The sequence below is a fragment of the Podarcis bocagei genome (assembly GCF_964188305.1).
Source record: "Podarcis bocagei genome assembly, chromosome: 9".
Taxonomy (NCBI): Eukaryota; Metazoa; Chordata; class Lepidosauria; order Squamata; family Lacertidae; genus Podarcis; species Podarcis bocagei.
In genome coordinates, this window is record NC_138134.1 from 18,312,317 (window position 1) to 18,338,353 (window position 26,037).

A 26,037-nucleotide genomic window follows, 5' to 3' on the forward strand; every position below is an offset into this window, starting at 1 on the left:
CAAGAAAAGGGAATGGATCTTTATGGAAATTGAAATTATCCCTTACGGAGGAGGAAAAATTGATCTTAGTATTTTGTCCAAACATAAACAGTTAGAAATTTTGTCCAAACATAAACAGTTAGAAATTAAGCACTGCACAGCTGGGACTAAAACCCAAGAATTGCTATTGATCTAAGGAGGTGTTTTATCAATTCCAAGGGGAAGAGGGCCTCTTTTCTAACCCCATCGTGTGTTTTTTTAATAAAAAATGTGGCATATTTCTATACTTCACACTTAAGTCTTGCATTTTGCAGTACGGATCACTGAAATTTCTGTGTACTGTATTAACAATTTAGGGGTGGAAGGATGGATTTTTTTTTATGAAACAACTGTACCGTAATAAGGTGTAGTGAAGGTCTGTTCATTGTGGGGTGGGACTGCAGAAACCCTTCAACAGATTCACAACAGCATGATATCATTTGAAAATTACACCGCATTGGTAATATTTAGCATCTTCATTGATCCTTTTTAGGGCTGGGAGGAATACCATGGTTTTTGTTATATATCTCACGCCGGGAATGTTCCCCCCCCCCCCCGCCCCAAAGGTATTTAATAGAACCAACTTAATACTGGAAAAAGCTAAGCATCACAGTAGACTGTTACCAATGAGTAGACAAAGATTTATTTTTGTAATCACAGTGAGGTAGTAAGCAGATTATAATATATGACATAAGGTTCTGTTCTGCTGGAACTCTGTGAACTTTTTGTTCTGGCAATATTCTTGAGCGTTAAGTCAAGTGTTGAAACAGCAGTGGGAAACCAGTGTGTTTCACGGCAGTCATGAATGATATGCGGTTGCTTTATGAGTGATGTCCCTTCCAGAAATTGGACTTAATGCAAAAAAATATGTTAATGAAAATGGTTTGGGAGACTGTTTTGCCAGAAAGGCAGTTCTAGGGAGCAGTGCTTGCAGTTGATCGAAGGAAAGAGGAAGGATTGTGAGCTTTTGCTCTGCTTCCACTTCCAAAGTATAAGAATGTAGGAAGCCCAAAAAACAATTAAAAACAGGTGGCCGTTGTATGACTTTTAGCAAGTTGAATAGAATTGGGGGTGTAGATTAAAGAGCCACTAACAATGCGCTGATTGGAATTCCGCTTCCTAGCTCAATGCCCTGATAATGGGGAAAGGAGGAATCCGCCTGTTTTTACCAACATGCAGAGCTTTCACTTTAAGAACACTTGCTCTAGTAAAATTAAATCTATGATCTAGAGAGAACTAGACCTGGTGTGATCTTCTAGTAAAGACAGTATTTGCTGTAATAGGGATTTCACTTCAGAGCCACTGCAGAAACTTGGAAAAAACACTTTTATTTCTGGATGAAATCAAAAGTTGTTGAAACCAAATAGAAGCAGCTTTTGGCTACAATCGGGAAGTGAAAACCTCCTTATTCTCTAACTTTCAGCGGAGGCTGTAAAAGCTACTAACCCATACTTGTGTACCTAAGAGAATAAAGTACAGACTCCATGTTATAAAAAGCTTATCTGCCTGCTTGCCTTGGGAGGGTTTTTAATGACTTCTGATGATCAGGTCTGTGGCTAGTTACAGTCGTGCTGTAATGGTAGAACAGTTTGCAAAATATAGAGCACATATCCAGACCATTCCTCTTTAATAGGGCTCTCAGGTTTGTAAAGTTATATTGCATATGATTCATATACTGCTTAGTACCATATTTTCAGCCAGTTCTACACTTCTATAGAGGCATGTTATTTTATAGACAAGAACCTGCTGCTGAAAGGATAGGGTAGGAATGAGGCAGCTTGTCCCAGGCAGCAAGTCTCAGGATAACAAATAATCAATCATTGATTTTATTATAACATTACCACAAGGAATGTATTGACCTCAGGCTGCTTTCTGATCCCAAAAACCCATCTCTGCAGCCATCCCAACACCAAAATAGGAAGATGTGGTGTTTCATAGGAGCAACAGACCTTCCATTGAGCCCCGTGGTTCACATATTATGGTAAAAAGAAAAGCTATCCTTGAGCAAGCTGCCCACACCTGCCTAGAGTCAAATTAAAATGAGCAATGTTGCATGGCATAGTACAGATTAGTGTATCAAACAAGATGGGAAAATCCCTTGTTTCTTTTGGATTGCAACATACATCATAAAAATTTAAAGTGCAGTTTGTAAACCTCACAGAGTAGGAAGTCTTGGAAGGTTGAAGCTGAGTTTTTATATATATATAAAAATTACTAAAATCATCTATGACTGTACAGTTTTTCACTTCAATGACAAAAGTTCCAGTATTATAAAAATAGAGATTATAAAACAGATTCTGGATTGAAATGTCCCAGCTACAATGCTATTATTGAAAAAAAATGTCTTCATTATGAGAAAATATTCAGCATGATTCAGTCAGAGTTAAGTACTTTTTAGTCCTGTTGATCTCAAAAGGAAATATTTGAGAACATGATTACCTGTCCCATTAATATCAAAAGGACAAGCACTTAACTTTGGCGCCATTGTGTCCCATTTCCCCCCGTTTTTTTGTTTTAATTCATGCTGGTTTACAGCTCACATGGGAAGAGCCCTTCTGTGACAATTGAAACCTATACCCTTGGCTTCTTGAGAGGAGGATCTTGCAAGCTAAACTTTGGTATGTCACATGAAGAAGCAAACGGAATCCTTTTTGCCGACACCTTCTTCCCAATTGTCTCAATCTAAAGGGAACAAAACATAGGGATGTTAAGTCAGACAAAGTATACAATCGCTGGTGTTCCCAAAATGATGTTAGGACCCAAAATGTGATTTCACAAGTGCCTTCTGAAGTCACACGGTCCTCTTGGGCCAGTTCAGGCATAAACTCCCCTCTCCGCCCCGACCCATCCCAACATCTCTAATGTGCTAAGACTGAGAACATGCCTAGGTTTGTGTGTTTCTACCAGGTTCTGATCAGTGCATAGAGAAGGCAGCACTCAAGCCAGATGATCCCTTGTTTTTAAAATGTAGGAATTCCCTTATCCTGAATGTTGCTAGTGCTACAGAAAGGTTTCAATATCTAGAGTTCAGGGACATCTTTCCTTCAGATATCTGAACCAGAATATTCCACAACTATTGCCTTTTATGCCAGATAAATGTTGCAAAGACAGGGAGGATGTATGAACGCCTTAGGCTGGTTCTTATTCTCACAAGGTGTATTAAAATCCTTACAACAGTATAATGAGGGAACTAAAGACAATTTACTCCTGCCCCCCACCCAAAATCAGGACCATGCACATCAGATCGACCTACGCAATGCAGACAATGGTTCACCCCAAATCAACCAGGCACACTTGAGACAGGAAAATGAGCTCCAGATTGTGCTTTTATATTGAAAGAACATGTGATCTTTGGATGAAGAGCGGTATAGAAATTTAACTACTAAGATAATAAATGATAAATAACCTGGGTTTCTAGCCAATTTGATCTGGACGAAAACCTTTTCGTTATTCTGAATGGGATGGTCAGCCACATCCTTGGTGTGAGTACAAAGCTTTCTGCTGAATCATCCTTTATTTTTTCTCTAGTTGCTTGCCAAGCTGGTGTCTCCCCCCCCCCCATTTACAGTAACTCAGAATATTGGCAACTTTTAGGACAAAAGCATGCAAGTTCATGGTAAGGTAAGGTAAAGGACCCCTAGACAGTTAAGTCCAGTCAAAGGTGCCTACAGGGTTGTGGCACTCATCTTGCTTTTAGGCCAAGGGAGTTGGTGTTTGTCCACAGACAGCTTTCCGGGTCATGTGGCCAGGATGACTAAACCACTTCTGGCGCAACGAAACACCGTGACAGAAGTCAGAGTGCACAGAAATGCCATTTACCTTCCTGCCGCAGTGATACCTATTTATCTACTTGCACTGGTGTGCTTTTGAAATGCTAGGCTGGCAGGAACTGGGACACAGCAACAGGAGCTCACCCCGTCACAGGGATTCAAACCACTGACCTGACTGGCAAGCTTAAGAGGCTCAGTGGTTTAGACCAAGTAACTTAGCTACATCTAGGGATGACTCAAGGTTTGTGCAAAGGTATCTCCACAGATAAGTGTAATTCACTGCTGCTGAAGACTCTGGCATGGCCCAAGGCGCCACCACAGTATGCAGCCTAAGGTATGTATTGCCCAAGACACTGTCCAGGCCCGCCAACATCCTACAAACCAATACCTGCCTGGAACAACACGGGTAATCATTTCTATGTTCTGACTTATCATATGGCTTCAAGTTACAAGAAAGGAGATTCCAAACAAACATCAGGAATAACTTTCTGAGGGTAAGAACTGTTCCGACAGTGGATGGACTCCCTTGGAAGGTGGTGGACTCTCCTTCATTGGAGGTTGGATGGCCATCTGTCATGGATGCTTTAGTGGAGATTCCCGCATTGCAGGGGGTTGGTCTAGATGACCCCCAGGGCCCCTTCCAACTGTATGATTCTATAAAGCCCAGAAAATACGCAGCACTCTCAGTACACTCAGATTAATACCAAAAGAGGCCATGATGGTGTAGGGATTGCATGAATCCTTGCTCTGCTTCCCTCTAAAACCATGCAAGGATTTTAATGAGAATTAGTGGATGGGCAAAAGGAAAACTTACCTGGAAGCCAATGCCCTGCAATTCATTATGAAGGTCATCAAGGACTCTTCTGCCATCAAAGATGAACGCTGGCTTCAACATCTTTTTGTGTATTCGCTCGTAATCCAGCTCCTATATAGATATATAAAAAAAACCCCAACAACTCAGAGACTGTTTCAGGGATGGCAGTCGCTAGCCCTGGTTCTTCTGAATGTTGCTAAATGGCACTCTGTTTACCTTAAACATGTCCCACTCGGTGCAGATAACTAGGGCATGGGCTCCATCACAGGCTTCATATGGGTCTTTGCTAATGGTGACCAGTCGAGACACTGTAAGGAGCAGGGAGGGAGAGAAACAGCAGGACTGTGAATTGATTTCATTTTTTTTTTTTAGTCAATCTTTATTGAGTTAAAATGAATACATCCAGACAGTATTTGCCATTACAAGCTTACAACATAAGAAAGAAAGAAAGAAAGAAAGAAAGAAAGAAAGAAAGAAAGAAAGACGGACGCAAGATAAGGACAAGTGTATAAAAACCAAGGGAAAAAGAAAAGAAAAAACATACGTAATTATGGAATTCCTCAACATTAAGTATTTTGTTAATACATTGATTATTCACACAATTAGAAATAAAAAGTGCTGCAAACATTTAAAAAGACTTCCAAGTATTCTCATTGTACTTTATCTGTTATATACATTATACCACACAGTTACCTGTTTCTTGTGATTTTTCATTATACCTCAGTTACCTTTTATGAATTTCAAGGATCAGTCTAATTCTGCCAGATTTCTGTTTACACCATAATTTTCTAAGTATTCTTTATATATTCTCCATTCCTTATAGTCTCTCTGTTTTGTCTGACCTCTAACTCTTTCTGTCATCTTTGCTAGCTGCAGGTATTCTACCATTAGATTCTGCCAATCCATTATACTGGGTATTGATTGACTTCCAGTTTCTTGCCACTAATATTCTGGCAGCTGTTATCCCATACATGGTCAATGGTCTTTTTGATTTTCCAAGTTGCTTTGGCAGCATGCTTAGGAGGAAAATTTCCGGTCTTTTTTTAAAATTAAGTTTAAGTAGTTTTTTTGAGTTCCTTGTATATATTATTCCAAAATTCATGGATTTCTATACAATTCCACCACATGTGTAGATAGGACCCTTTCTCTTTTTTACATCTCCAACACATGGGTGATCTGTTTTTATACATTTTGGCAAGTTTTGCCAGGGTTTGATGCCACCTGTACATCATCTTCATAGTATTCTCCCTGTGAATTGATTTCAATGAGAGATTTGTGGCACCATTTTATGCCAAACATTTGCTGGCACAGGGTCTATGTTGCTGGCAAAAACAAACCACAATGACCCGTGTAAGCCACTTGGGGAGGCTTTTTCTGGCTGAAGGAGAGGATGATAATGTTTTAAATCAAGGCCAGATACACCGCTGCTGTAAAGGACCCCTGGACAGTTAATTCCAGTCAAATTTGACTATGGTGTGTGGCGCTCATCCCGCTGCTGTGATGGATAGGCTTCAGATGCACTGATGGAACATGCTGCCAAGCATTCTGCAGGCTGCTCTTGAACCCTTGGCCCAGAACGGCTGTGTGTGATGTCTGAAGGCATCCCAGCCAGGAAACTACGTGGGTGTTGGGTGGTGATTCTTCCTCCCCTCTTTGGGCTTGAAAGCAAAGGTGGTAAAGGCATAGGAGGAGCTCCACACCCCTGCCTGGAGGGCTGCCTGGGGACTGGGAGCAGTTGGGCTGTTGGTTGCTGTGCCATTGGGGCTGATGCAATGGCGGCATCATGGTATGATCCTGTGTGATGCTTATGTCGATGCTGGCATGTGTGTGTATCAGTTGTGGAGAATTCATAACCCCCACCCACCCAATGTATGGGCAGTATCTGGATATTGGCAGTAGGACAGTCCCTGACTGGTGGGCACTGGCAGTTTCCAGGGACACTGGGGATATGCCTGTTGTTTCCCTGCCATGTGCATTTTCTAGTTATGCATTTTGCCCCTCCTTTTCCAGGCTGAGCACACACTGGTGACGGCAGCTGTCCCACCAGTTCAGCAGCACCGTCTTTCTAGTCGTAGTACAGTGGCAGCCTAGGATTATTCTGCACTTAGAAAGCATAAAGGACTTTGACTGGGCAATAGCTTGCAATCTCTGCTATTATAGTTCAGTATGCAGTTATAGTCAGGACTCTGTGTACTCTGCACTAATAAATCAGTAACTAAAGCTGAGCATTAAGGATGGCTGAATTTTGGCTGCAGCACACCTCAAGGGCTGAAAATCTTATTCAGCAACTCCTCTGACACCCAGCATTTCATCAGATATTTCCTATACACTATCAAGCTCAACTGTATAGTGATGAGGGCTAGAAATGTGCTTTAAAACTCAAAAAAATGAGATTCTCTGGACCCCACATGCCATACTATGAACTGCCCCAACCCCACTTTCCACAGATGCACAGCCTACCTACAACTTTAATTTGTTGTTGTTTAGTCATGTCTGAATCTTTGTGACCCCTTGGACCAGAGCATGCCAGGCACTCCTGTCTTCCACTGCATCCTGCAGTTTGGTCAAACTCAACTTTAATTACAGCCTAACAAATCAGCTCGCTTGCCTTTTATGGTTATCAATGGGAGGCCTGTTCCATTTGAGCATTTGAGTTGTCAGCAGTAAGGAACAGTTTTCCAGTTTATGCCTAAGTCCTGCGAAACTACCTCTTGAAAGAGACACATCGGTGTTCTTCACTTCTGACTCTTAAACAGCTTTACTCCAAAATGTCCTGCACTAGATGGAAGGAGGAACATGCTCTAGGTTTTGCTACTGTTTTTAAGGGTTTCCCACTGATAACTGGGAAACACTGGCCTGTGAGCGCTCCAGTTGGAAAACAGCCTTTACCAAAGGTGTCATGGACTTTGAAGACACTCAAACTCAGGACAAAAGGGAGAAGTGTGCTAGGAGGAAGGCATGCTTGGCAAACCCTCACCTGTGATCAACTCCCGCCCAGAAACCTATGTCCACACTGTGGAAGGACGTATGGATCCAGAATTAGCCTCCACAGTCACTTAGAGACTCACTGTCAAGACTCTGTTCATGGAAGACAATTGGCTACGAGTGATCGCCAAAGAAGAAGAAGAGTAGCTTGTTTTTATTGTACAGACAAGCCTATACCGTCAGAGCTGGAGGAGCTTGTAAAAAGCAAGCCCCACTCACCTTGATCATCTTCAGATACACCTGGATGAGAAAGATCTAGAATGATTTGTTCCTTTAGCACTTTAGGGTCGTAGATATGAAGTTTCGCTCCTTCATCCATTAAATACTTGCTGATGTAGATGCTGGAGGACTCTCTACAGAAAAAAACAACAACCCCATCAGCTTTTTACTGAGAAGGCTTCATGAGAAAGTTGCATTTGGTAACTACAAGCTGCAATGTGATTTGTGGAATGCAAGTGGGCAGGAGGTAGTTAGTGTCCTACAGGATCTTAACTTACTAAGGAGTCAGTCCCCTTGAACACAGTGAAACTTAATTTCCAAGTAAACAGACAAAGGCTAGCACTATAAATCTGGCATCTGAAGCCTCCCGGAGATCAAATAATTTGCATGATCATCATGATCGGACAAACCTGGGGAAACAGTGTCCCTTGTTGTCATAGTCTTATCTTGCAAGAGTAAGTCTTATATTGTAAGGTTTTGCTACTAGCAAAACCAAATGAATAAACAAGGAATAGAAAGAAAACACAGCTTTTCCCACCTTGCCACAACATTTTTCCAAGCTTGCCATTCTGCACTGTAAAGGTCTCAAAAAAATGCCAACTTTTCCTCTTAAAATCTGTGGTTAACAGAGTGTTTGTCAACTCAAACGGTAAAATCAGGGAATTACTGCTGAGTCATGGCCTTGGCTTACTCTGTTAATCCCAAAGCCATAAACAGAGAAGGGCCACTCCAGGCCAAAGGTAACTAGAAAAGAAGTTATCAGATGGCAAATTAGCTCCAGATTGTACAGAAACTACATTATATTAGAGCCAGTGTCTCCAGAACTTTTTTTTAAAATACAACTCCCTCCTCTTCTGTGTCTCCCTCTCTCTGTCTCATAATATTCCACTGTCTTAACATGAGACTTAATTAAACCCCCCTTTTAACTTGTGCCAAATCTGATCTTCCACGTCACCTGTTTATATGACCAAAATCTGTTTTTCACTGCATTACAACTGGATACACAGTTAAGCTTCCACTGTATGGTCCGTTGCCCCATCAGACTGGTTTTTGATCTTTTGTGAGGTCTGTAGCACTAAAACTCAATCAAGCTGCACTACTGAGCAACTGGATGAACATCTGTCTGCACAGCCAGCTTTAAATGTGCATTGAACTCACCACAAGCCAAGAACAATTGCTGGGCAGATAAATTGGAGCTCCAAATAAGCTAAGCTCGGGTAAATAACAAAGTTCCATCAATTTAACAGGTCAAGGGGAAATTATCTATCCTATCAGTTATATTGTTATCCAATTACCTGGCTTGTGTCATGAACTCAAAACCAGGAAAGTTACCCTTTTGTTCACTAGAAACTGGTGTCTGCCACAGAATTCCCATTCTTAACTATCACAGCCTTCTTTTTTCATGTTATAACAAGAAAGTTTCTAGTTCTCAGAGTCCTATAGATGACATTTCAAACCCATAAAGATAGAACCTACAAAGAGCAGAATGCAAAAAGTACTTTCACAGGCACCTAGGGCTTGGACATACCTAGTGGGATTTTTAAAATCTTGTTATTTTCTTTAAAAAGAAACCCAGCTCCATGCCATAGCACAAATTACTTCTAAAAGTCACCTTGGTTTCAAAAGCAGTTTGCACAAGAGTCTGCAGGAGCAGGCTACTGTTTAAGACAAGTCCTAGGGCACAAGGAACTAGTTGTGCAGTTCTTGGAATACTGGCCAGAAAAAAAAACCCTCTTTAATAAGGCAGAATTTCCATCTTGAGTCGGAACCTCTCCCCATTTTTGGGAATCTCTATGCAACATATCCCTCTGGGTTACAGGGATGATTGATGGGTGGGCCAAAGAGGCTGGAGACTGCCCAGGGGGCATGGGTAAGTGGCTGCAAGAAAACCCCAAAGGCAAATGGGTCACAGGAGATCAATGGGCCTGTGAGAATTTAGCAACCGTTTCCTGCAAATTGCCCCCTTTAGGGAGAAACTCAGATTCAGATAAACCTGTGTCTCAAGGCACAAGCTTGCTGCAACTGCACAACTCTCTCTAGAGTTAAAAGTGAGGGCCAGAAGATGGGAGGAAAGAGGGGGAATTCCCTGACTCAACCAATCGAGGGTCAGGGTCAGGGGGAGAAAGTTGGTGAGCACAACCCTCTCTCCTTGGGACATGGGAGCATCCCAGGCAACTGCCATTCCCCATTGTGGCACAGTCCCACATGCCCCATTTAATGTTTTCAGAACTGGTAGAGGAGTTCCCCAACATGCAAGGGTTTCTCCTCCAGTGAATCAGTGGGAGAAGCAGAGGCTCATACGGCATATTCCTTTACTTGTGGAGTTCTCTTCATAAGCTACATCGCTGCTTGGAAAAGAGATTTTAAAGTTCACGCAACTGAGAATGTCCATAGGTTATGCAGCAAGACTGTTAAAGGGACCTCGTTCAAAAACAAAGAGCCTTTTGAATAGAAAGATGGGCAATAATGCTGCAGTAGTAAACAAGTTACTGAGGTTGTATGCAACAGTGTTGCTCCACTGGGGGGAAAAAAGACTTCTGTCAGCAGAATGGAAAGCTGCTGTGTCCAACAGTTTCCCCTCCCTCCAACAGCCCCCCAAGCACACCCACTCACCCAAATCTTCCTCAAGGGCTTTCTTCCGGAGCAAATTTAGGGACTGTGCTGAAAACAGCTCCCCTCTTTACTCTGCTGATGGAAGCTTTATATCAGTGCAACACCTTAGGGTACAATATTTAGCATTTATTTTGGGAACAGTGTCCTGTTTTCCTCTGAACGCAGGTTGGGTCTGTTTTGGCTCATGGCATGAAGCAGCTCAGAGAACGGGTAACTTTTACAACTGCGGCTTGAGCTCACGTTGTGTTACCTTGTGTCTCCGGTGTCTTTCTTGAATGCAAATCCCAAAATAGCAATCTTCTTGTCGGTGACAGTGTTAAACAAGCTGTCAATGATCCGAGAAGCAAATCTTCTCCTCTGATAGTCGTTCATGTCGATCACCTACAATTGGATTGGATGCAGAGAGCCACATCAATGGTAATATATAAAAAAATTGTCCAGTAGCACCTTGGAGACCAACTAAGTTTGTTCTTGGTATAAGCTTTCGTGCGCATGCACACTTCTTCAGTTATATTTCGACTGCGTCAGACCAACACGGCTACCTACCTGAATCTATATCAATGGTAATGCAATGTTAGTAGTAATTTCCATGAGTCTGCGCTTGATAAAAGGAGTGTGCAGGATGTCAAATGCCAAAGGATAAAGAAAATGCATGCAGATCAATTACATGTACACATGTGCTTCTGCATTAATGTACATATTCTTCCTAGTCATACTTGGTCTAAAATGGTTATTTTAAAGTAAGGAGCAATATCATGGCAGCAAAGCAGCTATTTGGGCAAAGGATTTGATCACAGAAGGCCATGATGGGGATCCAGGTAGCAGAAATGCCCACCAAACTCCTACTCTTCATCACTCAGCATTTTCAAATGTTTCTCTACAACATGGCTTAGAAGCAGGAGGCTGGATCTAGTCTTCAGTTAGTTGCACTTATGTCCTATAGATTTGAATGAGAGCAGTGAAATCATGACTAACCTATGCCGCTGATTTCAATGTGACTTAAGTTCAACTAATAGTCTGGATCCAACCCATGCTCTTAAAAAATAATAATGAAAAGGCCAATGTGGCTAGTTAATTTCTGAACCCAGTAGGAGAAAAGGCCGATCTTGTGATTACTTCAAGCCTGTAGGACCTTTGGTTGTAGAAATCTGCTTCCTTCCCAGTGCCAGAGGCCCATTCCACACCAAGAGGTCAAATTTCCTGGGGCCCTAGCTTCCTCCTCCCTACCAATTTCTGCAAGTGGAAAAAAATGGAACACTAGTGGCCTATGTCCTACCCTCTGGGCAGTCTGACTTTCAGAAAGAATCAGAACTAGGCACATTTTGTGAGATCGATTTCCGGGACTACTTTTGTTGTTGGGTGAGGCAGACTGATTAGGTTGTCAGCTTCACCCTAAGCAATTGCTGGTGCAGATTCTGTTGTATACTGGCTTCTCCTTCTCCCTGCTAACCCTGAACTTTGTAACTCTGGATTTTTACTTTATAGAATTATAGAACCCATTGCCAAATCCACAAATTCTCTACGGGCACTCCAGCTACTTGCTTCCCCTGGGTAGTTTCCTTCCTGCCTAAAAGACTGGTCCAATATGCCCAAAGTGATCATCCAGGTCCTTACTGTGCAGTGCCCTGTTGGGTTCAATAGGACTTATTTCCAAGCAATGTATTTGATGTAAGACTGTCACTCAATCCCAAAGCTATATAAATGAATGAAAATGTTGCTATATTTGAAAGTAGTTTTTCTTCCCAATCGGAACTCTAAAGTGATTAATAATTTGGTTCTGAAAAGCAGCAAAAGGGGTATTAACAAAAGTATTAGTGATGTGAAAATAGATGCTATTCTCAGTTCTAACAAAACACTTGCTAACAAGGGAGGAGAATAATTAAGTGATTTAATTTCCACTGCATACATTCTTACCTGTTGCCAGTAACGAGCGACTTCTGACAAGTTCAGAGCCTCACAGAGATAAACCAAATTCAGAACATCTTTTTGAAAACAGCTCCCCCCAAATCCTGTATGGGGGAGGAAGAAACCTCATTACTCCACTTGTATGATTTCTCTTTGTGCACTCTGATCCTAGGTACATTTAATGAGACGCACACCCCTAAAGAGTTCAATGGAGCTTATTCCCAGGTGTTTGCAACCTTAAAAACACCTGATGGGTACCTTTATATCCAGCAATAGCTAACCCAAAAAATTATTTGCTTCAGGATCAATGCTGACCAGTTTTAAGAGCCTTCCAAATAAATGAATATGCTTAAGAAATTTCTCTCCTGAGAACATTCTATGTCCTGTTAAAATAAGCAGGATTCTGTAGCTAGAGTCCAAAAAAGGAATTACACATTTGGAAAACGTAAAAAAAAAAAAAGGCAACTGTTATTGAGAAAAATCTGGGTTGAAGACCAGACTTAAGAAGGCCACAAAACTCATGTTTAGAAAGGCCTGTTGTCTAAACACCATATTGCCAAAAGTCACAACCAAGACAGAAAGAGAGAAAGAAAGAGAGCATTTACCAACACTGGCTTTCAGAAATTTATTTCCAATCCTTTGGTCCATTCCAATGGCTCTTGCAACTTCTTCAACGTCCGCACCTGTTGCCTCGCAAAGAGCACTTATGGAGTTGATACTGCTGATTCTCTGGGCGAGGAAAGCATTAGCTGCCTGGAGATGAAAAAGAAACAAGAAAACAACCTCAGAATGTTACTTTCTGCTGAAATGAATGGCGGACGACAGATTAAGTATGACAGTACATCTATTATGGGGACGGAATGTTAGAAAGTGGGTCCTAGAAAATCCATATATCTTTATTAGCAAAGCTATTTATTGTATTGAATCTATGTTAGAACATAGCTACTTTATAGGAGCATAATGACTTCTTTATCAGAACCACAGTCCCCCACACAATTCCCCGATACCAGAGGCACATATGTCTTATCACATTACCTGATAGTGTAACTTGGCACTGGACAAAGAAATAAGTATTCTGAGATACTGATTGCCAAGTTTACTTCTAAAGCCACGAGAGCCAGGGACAGGCCGCTTGTTTCAGATCTCTTCCTTTATAAACCCACCTGGTGTTGGGTTTAATTTGCTTTAGGTTTTCTAACAGGCACTGTCTAACCCCACCAAAATGAAATAGGGCTTGTTGCAAAATTCTTCTGATGAAGGCAGGTAGTTTGTGCTCAATCAGCAAAATCAACTTTAAGGTACAGTCAAACCTTGGTTGTCAAACGTTTGATTTCTGAAATGTTTGACAAACCGCAAACTGAAAGCGGAGGCCTCAATGCAGTAGGGAAACTCAAAACAGAAGCCGTGTAGCATGTTCGGCTTCTGAAAATCATTTGAAAACCAGAGCAGTTACTTCCGGGGTTTTGGCATTCAGGAGCCGAAACATTCCAAAATGGAGGCATTCAGGAACAGAGGTTTGACTGTAAATATAAGTGGGATTTTCCCAAGCCAAGGCAGCAGTTTCAAGGCTTATTCACATGGGCTGCTCTGCTCCTACTAAGGACCTGGGTACTCCTAGGGAGCCTCTGGCTGCTACTGACTTAGCTACCCTGATCTGACCAGTGGGCCACACAGTCTTGGATAAAGCAGCTGAGGACTTGGGATCAACATGCTACAGACAATCACACCATGTAAATATTGCCCAGATGCCATCAACCTTTGCATGATGCCTTGGGAGTTTGAATCAGTGGTGCAGTTCAAAAGCCTTTTTGTGGAAACAGACAGATGAAACTTGCTTCTTTCTCTGATATTTTGTAACAGCGCTTTTCAGAGGCTAACAAAATACCAAAGATCTAACACTGCTAAGCCGATACTTCATACTTTCTCTACTTTGTTGATGTCAGAATTTCGAAGGGATACCCACCAGTTTGGAAAGTTCAGATGACCAAGTGTTGGTTGTAAGGATTTTCTCTTTGGGCACCCACTGCTCATAGACGGCACACAGAGCGCGAACTGCTTTCTGACCCTCGGGCGTCTCATCTCCACCAATCAGCACGCGGTCTGGATTCTTCAGGTCTTTGATTGCTGTGCCTTCAGCTAGGAATTCTGGGTTAGACAGAACCTGCACACAAAGACCAAAGACTGATCTGAATCACAGAATGATAAAGTTGGAAGGGACATCCCTCGGGTTATCTAGTCCAATCCCAAATGCATTAGAAGAGAGAGATGAAAATGCACTCAATTCAAAATGGTTATTTTACCTGCAAATTTAAGTCAGGTTTCGTGTTGGCATCAAATATACGACGAATGCTTTCCGCAGCACGGACAGGGACGGTGCTTTTCTCAGTCACAATTTTGTATCCGTTTGAGTTCTGCACGATCCGTCTCGCACACGCCTCAATGTATTTCAGATCTGCTGCCCGACCTTTTCCCATGCCATAGGTCTTTGTTGGGGTATTAACCTGGTTGCAGGTATAAGCAAAGGACATTTATTTAGGAGGTTGAAGAAAACATTGATATCCCCTTTCTTGGCTGTCATATTAATGTAAAATTCTCATTCAACTTTGGCTAACTAAGGAAACCAAATTTGAAAGTCCAGATGTTAAAATAGGTGCTACAGTGGTGTATTTGCCTTCAAGCCTACAATCTCAGTTGGTGTTTGAGGAATAATATCAGGCAGGGATTCAGCCTGAGTATATTTATTAAGCTGCAATCAAAGGAGGAATTTTCAGAGATTCCACCAGAGGCCTCTTCAGCACAGCTCAATGTAGATTATGTGGCAAAGCCAAATGCCTATAAAAGCTTTAAGATCAGACTAGCTCTCTCACCTGCTCAACTTAAGGACTCTGCTGTTCTTTTTTCCCCCTCTTGAAACAGGCTACCTCTCCCAAAGAAACACAGAAACACATAGTCACACAGCTTGCATGCACCCTAATTTATTGAATGAAGAAAACTCTTTCTAGGTTTGGGGAGTGGGGGCAGGCTTCACAGAAAAAGTAGTTTAAAATAGTTTAAAACAGGCCTCAGTACAACTTGCATCCTCTTTATGTGAATGGCTACATCCACGAAAAAGAACTGCTGATCTACCGTATTTTTCGCTCTATAACACGCTCCCAACCATAACACGCACATAGTTTTTAGAGGAGGAAAACAAGAAAAAAATATTCTAAATGAAACAGTGGATGTATGATTTTTGTGGTTCATGCTGTGGCCACAGACTTGTGATCTGATGGTGAATTTGGGGTGACCCAGTGCAAAAATCCTGAGGATCCATGTGGATCCGTGCTTTGTAACCATGTTTTAAGTTGGAAGGGAAGGAAAAGCACTCAAGGGACAAGGAGCAGCGTGGGGTGTGTGGAGAAGGAGCTTTTCGGGGAGCTGAGCAGGGAGGAGGGAGAGAAAGAGCACTGTTGCTTTAAAGGTATACTCAAGGTATTTGTCCTGTGCCTGGGTTTTTTTCCATTTAACAGTTTGCAGCCTTTTCCTTCCGCTCCTTGTTTTGAGGCAGAATAGATTTGAGCAAGTGAGGAGGACTTGGATTGCAGGGGATTCGCCATTAGCTGTGTAAAAGCACTCCTCCTTGCAGCCTGAGTGATAAGCAGCCACCAGCAGCAATAGAATGGAGCACAAAAAAGCGATAGGGGCACTAGGACCCAGACAATGCTCAAATCTATCCTGCCTGAAAACAAGCTGCTCCCTCCCAGCAGATCAGCGGGAGATTTGCGAAGTTTTCCCCTCTCCCTCATCCCCAGCCTTTTTTTTAACTTCCTGGTTTTCACTGCGTGGCTCAGAGCTAGAGGTTGGTTTTATTTTGCTGCTGGTTGCTTAAATTTTATCTTTCCTGCTGTCCCTCTGCAGCCTCATTGCTCTGTTTAGAGAGCGCGCAGACCTTTGCTAGTGTCTGTCCCTCCTCCGTGTCCGCTTTGCTGCCATGGCTCTCCTTCCCTCCCTCCTCCCCGGCTCCAGGTCGCTTTAAAGCAAGCAAAGCGAGAGCCTCATAGAGCGTGTAAACGGCTCCCGCTTTGCTTGACTGACGGCAGCTATGGCTCCGATCCGTGCATTCGCTTCGTAACACGCACAAGCATTTCCCCTTACTTTCTAGGAGCAAAAAAGTGTGTGTTTTGGAGCGAAAATTACGGTAATTCCTCCCAACATAGAGAGATTTCTGTTCCATTTGTTCATCCAGCTGCTGGCTGGCACAGTGAATGAAAGAGCGAGCAGAGCCATCTATCACAACACAGCTACTAAAGAAGCATCCCTGAGCTCATGCCCAATTTATGAAAAGGCCATTCATGGCATCTCTTCAACTTTAGTGCTCTGAAATCTTTATTCTGGAGGCAAAATTGCTTTTTGCTGCTCCATACCCTTTGAGTCATTTTCTCTTAAATTAGGAAAAGGAATGCATTTCAGCAGCTGAATCGTCTGAATCCCAACACACAAAAAGAATTCTGAACATTGATTTCCAATTTGTTGATTATCTAGAACATACTGTTAACAAGATGAGAACTGCAATTCATTTTTCAAAGTCCAGTCAGGGGTGTTCTCTCCTCACCCCCAACACTTTTTATTGGATGGGCTTTGACTCAGTGACGGAGTACAGTACATGTTTTCCACACAAAAAGTCCCAGATTTAAACCTTGATATTTTCAGGCAAGGCTAGGAAGAACTCCTATCTGAAAGCAAAATTATTCTACCATTTAAATCTGCAGGCACCACACAAAATTGTCAGTGCTGCTACTATTTATATTTGTGCTTGTGGAACTCACAAAAAAGGGCAGAAAGGTTTTTGTATATCTGTGCAAACCACTCCCTCCCTAACATGAACCAGCCAGCTGAGAGTAGCTTATTGAGACAGATGGAGAAAGAGACTCTGTTTTTCTCCCACTTCCCAAAATTCCTGCCCCTAGCATTATTCAAGGAGGAAAGTAATTACTTACAGAAATAAACACAAGATCAGCATCTCTGATGGCATCATCAATACTGGTAGAAAAAAAGAGATTCTTTCCTCTGCAGGATTCTACCACTTCTTTTAGCCCTGGCTGGAAAAATATTGGCAAGTTATTTAAGGATTAAAATGTGCTTTATACCTGAACAAGCAGCATGCATTCCCCATAAGAGACCCCCAAACCCTTTGATCGAGATATTTTGTTCTAACGCTTGCCTTGTGGTCATGAACAAACCAGGAATCATTGTTCAAAATAAATTCTAGTTTGGTAAAGAAGCCCACTTCAGAACCATGGTGTGAAGTCGGTTTGTTTTCCAATTAACTAGAGTTTATTATAAACCAGGATTTCTGGCCTGCAGATAAAAATGTCAAGAATCAGGGAAAGCAAAACTGAATCCTGGGCTCATTGTTCCTCCCAGCCTCTGTGGGAGGAGGAGAGGCGACTGCTCAGGCCAGAGGCTCTGATGGGCTTGCATAAATTCGTACATGCAACCCTAAAACATGGTTTAGTATTCTGTGCAAACCCAATCACAATGTCTGGCATGTACAGTGGTACCTCGGGTTACATACGCTTCAGGTTACAGACTCCGCTAACCCAGAAATAGTACCTCGTGTTAAGAACGTTGCTTCAGGATGAGAACAGAAATCGTGCTCCGGTGGCACGGCAGCAGCAGGAGGCCCCATTAGCTAAAGTGGTGCTTCAGGTTAAGAATAGTTTCAGGTTAAGAACAGACCTCCAGAATTAATTAAGTACTTAACCCGAGGTACCACTGTATTAAGAAGCATACCCAGTTCCCACTGATCCATCTCAGTATATATACTTTATACTCTGGATTAAAATTTAACTCATCCAGAGAAACAGGGCTTTAACAAAGGCCACTTGCCATTATTTACCCTTGATGCAACCTGAACTATAAACTCCAGCAGCTGTTTTAAGAGTAACATATTCAGGTCATAGGGCTGCCATAGGTCTGGTTTCCCCCAGGATTTCAAAGGTGGTGCTTTGTCCTGGATTTTAGGCAAGTTTTTGTAAAAAGAAGCTCAACAGTGTCAAGCGTTTCCTTTAAAAAGCTCAACAACATTTGATAGCAACCCTATCAGGTCATATATTCAAAAAACAAGGAAGCACTTTAAATCTCAGTACCGTATTTTTCGTTCTATATGATGCACCAGACCACAAGTTCTTGGAGGAGGAAAACAAGAAAAAAAATATTCTGAATCTCAGAAGCCAGAACAGCAAGAGGGATCGCTGCGCAGTGAAAGCAGCAATCCCTCTTGATGTTCTGGCTTCTGGGATAGCTGCGCAGCCTGCATTCGCCCCATACGATGCACACACATTTCCTCTTACTTTTTAGGAGGGAAAAAGTGAGTCTTATAGAGCAAAAATACGGTAATTTTAAGGAACTCAGAATTTTAAGTGCCCCATCCCTTTTTGAAGACTGACTAAAAATAACATGTCATTTAGTGTAATTCTGTGCCACAATTTGCGGCAATTTTCTAAACAGAAACAATAATTCAATGTTCTATTGAAAAACATGGCTGTGCTTCTGCCAGTGTACCCTAAAACAGCATTAACCACTGCTCTGATGTCAGTGGCAACCACTTCCCCATGTCTTGAAACAGACATGTTTCCCATTAATAAACCATTTGTGAGGTAGATAAAACTGAATCACTGCTCTACAGTCAGAAAGAATATGCTGACTCTTCACAGAATTGTGCAATTCCTGGATGTGCAATGCATGTTCATTTTAAATAACCAAATGGCAAACCCAGGCCCTAATTAGCAAAAGAATAATCTTTCGTAAAAGGTTATGTTCTTTAGGGAAGCCTGAAAATAACCAGATCTAATGCCCTGTCCTGAAGCATCTAATCCTGTAAACTTGGAACAACTTCCAGCCATTAACATTCAAATCAATTTAGTGCCTCATTGAGTGTCTCTTGTTCCTTCTACAAACAAACTTGGCTACTTTTCTGGCTCGGGGAGCTAAGCCACATCAAGGAACTCAACCCTTTCAATGACGTGGATGTGTTATATGACTCTTACACATAAAAAAGAGGCCAGAGTTTTTCCTTTGAATTCCAGGTCTGCGTCCACACCTGCAGTTTTAATTATGCTTCCCTCCTGCTACTTGTGCAACTAAAAGAGAGCAGTCCACACTCATCCTGTGATATGTTGCTGGTTGTGCTCCGTTTCCTAGCGCAAAGTTAAGCACCTCTTTAAAGGGGCAAAAATGATTTCAAGCTCTTAGAAGTGTTGCATATGACTCACTGCTTAGTCACTGTCCAAGCCCTCCTCTTTTGCTATTATATTACTATTAAATTCCCCTTCCATCATGAAGTTCACTAAGTGGCCTTGGGTCAGTCACTAGTGCTCCGTTCTACTCAGTTCATTTGACTGTTGTGAAGGTAAAATGGGACCACCCTGAACTCCTTGGAGGAAGAGTGGGATACACATGCTAATACTGACAATAGCATTAAAGAATAGCAATACCAAAAAAAGAAAAAGAAAAAGAAAAAGAAAAAGAAAAAGTAAAAGTAAAGTAAAGTAAGCACACATTTTTGGAGGCACCTAACAATGAGATACAGCCCAGAAGAGATATGTGACATGACAAGTATAGTAAGGTAAGAATGGAAAACTGCAGCATTAAAATTCAGTTACCTCATAAATTGGAAGCGTATCGGAATTCCATGCGTTGATTCTAGCTTCATTGACATCAACAACAGTGACCTTAATTTTCGGACACATATGTGCAATGACAGAACACGTTGGTCCACCTACATAACCAGCACCAATGCAGCAGATTTTCTTAATTTCAAACATGATTGTTCTGGTGAGAAAGAAGAAAAAATTGGGAAACGTTCAGTTTAAAACTACTGTGAACGCTAAAACCCAGTCACATTCTTATATTGCGCACAAATTTAAAAAGGAACATTTTCAGATACTTAAGTGCTCCTACTTATTCACAGTAAATATGGCATAAAACATTCTCCGTCTCCATTTGGAAGCGTTTTAAAGCCCGACTTACGCCAACTCAGCAAGACATTTAACAACATCTGTGAATCATTATGAAGACAGCAACATTTTTCTAGAAAGACCAAGTGAAAACACAAGTGTCTCCGTTGTAGAAAAGCGTTAAACAGCTTCACAAGCAAGTATTTGTGGGGGCTACCTCACCCACATAGCTCACAAATACTGCTTCTCCACCCCGCAGCTGTAAGAGCACTGTATGTTTCCCTGCTGGGGAAATCGAGTCTTGCACTATGGCAGCTACAGAGTTCTGTGCACACTGCTCTCCTAATCTTTTTTCTTATAGTAGACTAGGAGTATGAAGGTGCCCAAGCTGTCATAAAACTGTCCCTTACCCAGCCAGGGAAACAAGGCAACACTATGGCAATTGCCCATGTGGTCCTCAGTCCGTATTCTGATGGGGCTGAATGCACCATTGGTCTCTGACTCAGTGGTCCTTGCAAATGCTGGTTTTCCCTATAAAAGTGGGATATCACAATCATGCCAACTGACCCTGCCTCTCCAGCGCACCCAACATTCATGCGTTGGTCATCACATTTCTATTCTTGCCTTTGTGCAAGGTGTGTAGGCTCCGAATTTGTGCAATCCAAACCTACGCACAAGGTAGGCACCTATGCAAAGTGCTGAGAGGCCCCTTTGGCACAATATCAACCCTCTTCCCTCCCCCAGAAACCCAACGTCTCTCCTGGACACAATCACTGAGCAAGAGAGTTTTCAGAATTAAGAGAGATCTGGCAGGCATATAACTGGTAGGAGGAAAAGAGGCACAAATGAGGTTGTGTCTGTTGCTAACCAAGTGGTTTTTAAAAAAATGCAGGCCTGTTAGATGAGAACCAGACTTTGCAAAGAGCCACAATATGGTACATTGCAAGTCTTCCTCCCCTGGATAAACACTGTAGGCTTCTCCAGCAGCTAGAGTGAAGGGCCTATATTCACAGAAAAATTCAAAAGCTGCATTGTAGCCACAAAATAAGATTACCAGCTGATGCTCCCAAGAGGCCTTGCTGGAGGATGACTGAGTTACAAACCTTGCAAGGGGAATGTCAGAAGAACTCCAGGCAGGCTTACATGGGCAGCTCAAGATAAAGAGTATGGAGAAAAGGTCCGAACATTACAGTAGCATTCAACCCCTTTCTCAAGATGTGATATTAGCAATGGGTTATTGTTGCTCTTCAGGCTTACAGAGAGAAATAAAAAGAGCCAGTGTGGTTGAGTGTCAGACTACTACCCAAGGGTTCAAATCCTCACTTAGCCATGAAGTTCACTGTGTGGCCCACCTCTCAGCCTAACCTACCTCACAAGGCTGTTGTGGGGATTAAATGAAGATGGGGGAACCATGTACACCATTGAACTTCTTGGGGGGAAAGACAGGGTATAAATGCAATAAATAAAATAAAGGAACAGAACAGAATCTCAGGCACCGTGTGGTTGCAGGCAAATTGACATAGGAGAGATACTGAGTTTTCTTAAGGAAAATAGAAGTAAAAGTTTTTAAGGTCAACCGTTATTAGTGTTGTTAGCTACTGGCAAACACACAAGCCTCTCTGAAATAGGATCTTTTCCCCTGCCAGCAGAGGAAAATGAATCATTGAACTTGGATGGAATGAGGAAAGGGGTCTGTTGTGCAAGAGACAGTCAACCGAATATGTGAGGATTTCAAGAACTGGTTTGCCTTGTGCTTGCTTGTGGCTTAGCCGCTCAGAAGCTGCCCCAAACCGTTCAAATTACAACATTTCTCAGTTTTCCTTCTTCAGGCAATTTGTTTTGGGGCTGGTTTGATTGGCTTTCTCTCCCAGCTTCCATACTTACCACTGTACTGTGAATCACAAGTGGGGGGACGGCTGCTGCACTAGGGTCCTATTTGCAGACTTTCCATGGACATCTGGTCATTCACTGTGAGAACAGGATGCTGTCTTACATTTGATCCAGCTCTTCTTATATTATATTCTTATGCTGATCAAATTATTCAAGCTACCAGGAGAAGGTGTGTGTGTGTGTGTGTTGTGTGTGTGCATGCTAACATATGTTCCAGCGAAAGACTCATTGAAAACATGCAGTCAGTGAAAAGAACAATCTTCTATCTTTTTTTACCTCTGTAGCCAATCATGAGAATGCAGTTTCAAAAGTATGGAATGCCTATACTAACGATGGCTAATATTTTATGGATCTATCTAATAACATTTGCATAATTATTCCAAGAGTTCAAAGCACTTCACATGCCTCGTCTAGCTGTAATCCTTATAGCAATCTCAAGATAAGTCCATTATTATTCCCTATATTGCAAGGGAGGCTGAGCCCAACTAGTGAGCTAACTCTATATAACAAAAGAACATGGGCAGAGCAATCCTATACCAATTATAAGGACAAGATATATCACTGCTATGCTAGTGGAATTGCTGCTCTCTCAGTACAAAATCCCTCAATGGTGCCAAAAGACAGGAGGCACATCCTAGTGCCCCTCTCTGGGAAGGGCATTCCATAGGTCTGGTGCCACCACTGAGAAGCCCCTGTCTTGAATATGGGGGGGGGGTACCCAGAGGAAGGCAGAATATCTGAACATAAAGGGCAGGATAATAGGGAGGCAGGTGTCCTTTCAGGTACTAGAGGGAGCTCAGTCCCAAATCGCAAAGGCCTCAGTCTGAAGGTAACACTGGCGCCAATATTCTGGGCCCAGAAATAGACCAGAAGCCACTATAATTATTGAAGCATTTGCTACAATATGAACTTGAGTTAGTAAGAGTGCTGGATTGGAGAAACCTGGCTTCAAACGCTTGCCTAGTCACAAAGTCCACCAGGTCAGTCACTCTCATTCAAATTCGCTTAACAGGGTAGCTTTAAGGATAAAACACGGCAACTTCCATGTAGCGTTCTGAGAAGCTTTGAGAAAAGGTGGGATACATATGTAAGTAAATATTTACAGTAAGAACAGTTCAGGAATGATTATAGTAAAATGGGATGTGTTGTTAAAAATTAGTACTGTAGTGGCAACTTATAAATTGCCTCCTGATTGACTTCCTGAAGACACACATTTTGCACACAGAGAGTATTAAGTGGCTGTGGAAGTTATTCCAGATCAATTTATACAGATCACAGACTGGTGGAGTGATCATTGTGCAAAATAAATTATTATTGAATACTTCTAAAGAGGAGCCCCATTTTTAACAAACCCCCAAAACGGACTCACTAGCTCTATATGCAAGCATCTGTAAGGAGACAATGGGAGCATTTCAGAGCAATTCTGAAATAACTGCTTTCAGAAGAACTGAAGTCTCAAGTTATTTGGAGTCTTAAATTCCTGTGTGTGTACATGTAAGGGATACCACGCACCGATAGAGGAAGCAGCATTGCAAAGCGGTTGAAAAAAAACACACCCCACAAGAGTCATTCAAACGCCCTGACAAAGGCAGCCTTAGTCTTCTTCTGAAAAGGGAGTATCTCTGGTATGCGTTAGATTAAACAGCAAACTCCCAGGGAAAGCCATTAAATTTAACATCAAGGAAAGGCGAAATATACACGGAAACCCAAGGCAATACACACCCTTAAACCTCCTGCAAAATCAAACAATCCCTTTGTCCGGTAAGAAAAAGGCTTTGGTGAAAGGGTTTCATCCTGTGCAAGGGGGGAAAGCAACCCCGGGAAAGCAAAGAGGAGAAAGTCCGCAAACATTTTAAAGAGGGAAAGGAATACATACAGCGATCCGCGGTCCCGGTGCCTTGGATGGGCAGGAAGCGAAGGAGGCTGTGCCGCAGCTGGACGGAGCAGGAGGGGATGCGGCCAGGCAGGGATCGAGCAGGCGAGTGGATCCCAGGCGCCGGCGCCGCCCCGCTTTTAAAGAGCCGCTTTCCTCTATTTCCCCCCCCCCCGGAGGGCAGCGGCGGATCCCTCCCCTTTCCCGCCCGGGCAGTGGGAGGGAAAAGTGGGGCCCGGGGGCGGGAGGATGGCGAAGATCTGGCCGGGAGGAGCGAAAAAGGAAGGCGGCGATCGGGCTAGATCTCGCGCTGCGGAAGAGCCAAGGAAGATTCCGCCGGCATGTTTGGGAGTTTGCAGGATGGATGAATGAATGAATGAAAGCGGGTTACTGGGAAAGCAGTACTGGGATGGCTGGAAAAGAGCGAGAGAGCTGGAAGAAATCCGCAGGGGGGCTGAGAGCGGCGGGCGGCGAAGGATCCCTGGATCTCGGAGGGAGGAAAAGCAAAGCCTATGCAAGGGATCGGGGACGAAAAGAGGTGGTAGTGAGGGGAAATGAGATTTATTTTTGGAGCCTGGAGGTATTTGGAGGCGGCCAAGGTGAGCAGCTCCTACCAGAGAGAAGAGGCGGGGAGATTTATGGGGAAGCATAAAATGCGGGTGGGAATCGTCTGGGAGAGCGAGGTGTCCTCAAGGATCTTGAGAGGACGATCTTATTCTGCCTCTCGCTTCCGCCTCCTTCCTCCGACGAAGGTGCTGATATTTTTATTTTTATTATTAAAATTAAAACCCCACCCATTTGGCTAGGTTTCCCCAGTCACTCTGGGCCGAGGCCCCCAAGCCCGGCCTCTACCTTCTCCCCCAGCGAGGAGGCCCAAGAAAATGCTGCTGCCCGAGGCCTAGTCGCCTCCCGCGCTAAGGGAAGCGGGCCGGGTGTGGCGGCAGGCAAGGCCTCCGGGGCCGCTTCGGCCTTGCTGCTGCTGCCTCGGAGCTCGGCCTCAAATCCCTGCTGCACACCCAGGCGAGCGCCCTGAAGCTGCGGCGACTACGAGAAGCGCTTACGCGGCCCATCTTCCCGGCCCTGCCGCCTCAGCGACGTGGCTTTTCCCGGGCTTGGCCAGGGTTTACCTCACGCGCTCTCCGTCTCCGGACGGCCGAGCGAGCGAGCGCCTCGGTTCCTCCGTCCAGACAGGCCGCGTTTGAGGGGAAATTAAAGCATTTGGGGCGGGGGGGGGGAGGAAGCCGTCTGCGGCCGCCACTCTCACGGGCTCGCTTTTATTTTTATTTTTTTATGGAGGCTTTTATTAGGTGTTGCTTAGGGAAACGGGATACGCAGCGACCTTTTGATAAAAGAGGCTGGGGCCGGAGTGGCTTGACCACCACATCTCTTCACTGGGAATTGGTAGTTCCGTGAGGGGAGCGGGAGCCTCACCCCTGGCAAACTACAGCTCCCAGAATTCTTAGCGTGCGAGGGGGCGGGGAGGGAAGTGAGTGGCTTTGAATATGCGGCGTGAACTAGGTGTGAGTCAAGTGGTTCTCCAAAGGCGCGCCAGGAAAGGATGGCAAGGCTGGCGGGAAGATTCAAGGATCATCAGAGACTTTTAAACATTTCAGCACGGTATTTTATAGTAGCAAAAAAATTAAAAATATACAAATGTAATGGAGAGTGCACGCCTAACTTGAGGAGGCATACATTTGTGGGTCTTAACTTTATTTATAAGCCTGTTTATTATATATATATTATTTTATTGAGTTTTCATTTTTGTTACATAACCAATTAAACATTTTACAAACTTTGAAACATCCAGTGACTTTGCTTCTCCTTCCATGGTTCGTGGTTTCCTGTATGTTTTACTATGACCATTCAAATCAATTTTCAAACTTTTACATCAAGCAGTTACTATTTACTCTGTTGGATTTATTTTAGTGCTGCCAGCGTTTTCAGCTGTGTACAATTATTTTCCATATATTCAATAAATATTTTCCACTCTTCTTTAAATATATGTTCTTGTTG

General features: G+C 43.0%; 1 protein-coding gene across 2 annotated transcripts; it reads right to left on the minus strand.

The window, feature by feature from the left end:
* Nucleotides 1–638: 638 nt before the first annotated feature.
* UGDH (UDP-glucose 6-dehydrogenase) lies at nt 639–25,235 on the minus strand. 2 transcript variants are annotated; one of them, XM_081207804.1, is made up of 12 exons: nt 25,152–25,235; nt 19,968–20,136; nt 17,301–17,402; nt 14,625–14,825; nt 14,288–14,485; nt 12,930–13,077; nt 12,334–12,428; nt 10,670–10,800; nt 7,807–7,940; nt 4,819–4,910; nt 4,603–4,713; nt 639–2,700 (listed from the first exon to the last, which is right to left on the minus strand). In XM_081207804.1, the coding sequence occupies exons 2-12, from the start codon at nt 20,127–20,129 to the stop codon at nt 2,590–2,592; spliced, it is 1,485 nt and encodes a 494-aa protein (XP_081063930.1). In that variant the 5' UTR covers nt 20,130–20,136; nt 25,152–25,235; the 3' UTR covers nt 639–2,589. The 2 variants fall into 2 exon arrangements, with proteins under 2 accessions (XP_081063930.1, XP_081063929.1); XM_081207803.1 differs by lacking the exon at nt 25,152–25,235 and adding an exon at nt 24,028–25,123.
* Nucleotides 25,236–26,037: the final 802 nt, after the last annotated feature.

Bases quoted from the DNA above. Each gene is read 5' to 3' on its own strand.
- UGDH (XM_081207804.1), bottom strand. From the start codon at position 20,129: ATGTTTGAAATTAAGAAAATCTGCTGCATTGGTGCTGGTTATGTAGGT. The intron at 14,486-14,624 runs GTAAAATAACCA...CTTTGTGTGCAG, and splicing joins AACCTGACTTAAATTTGCAG to GTTCTGTCTAACCCAGAATT. The intron at 7,941-10,669 runs GTAACACAACGT...TTTTTTCTGTAG, and splicing joins AAAGACACCGGAGACACAAG to AGAGTCCTCCAGCATCTACA.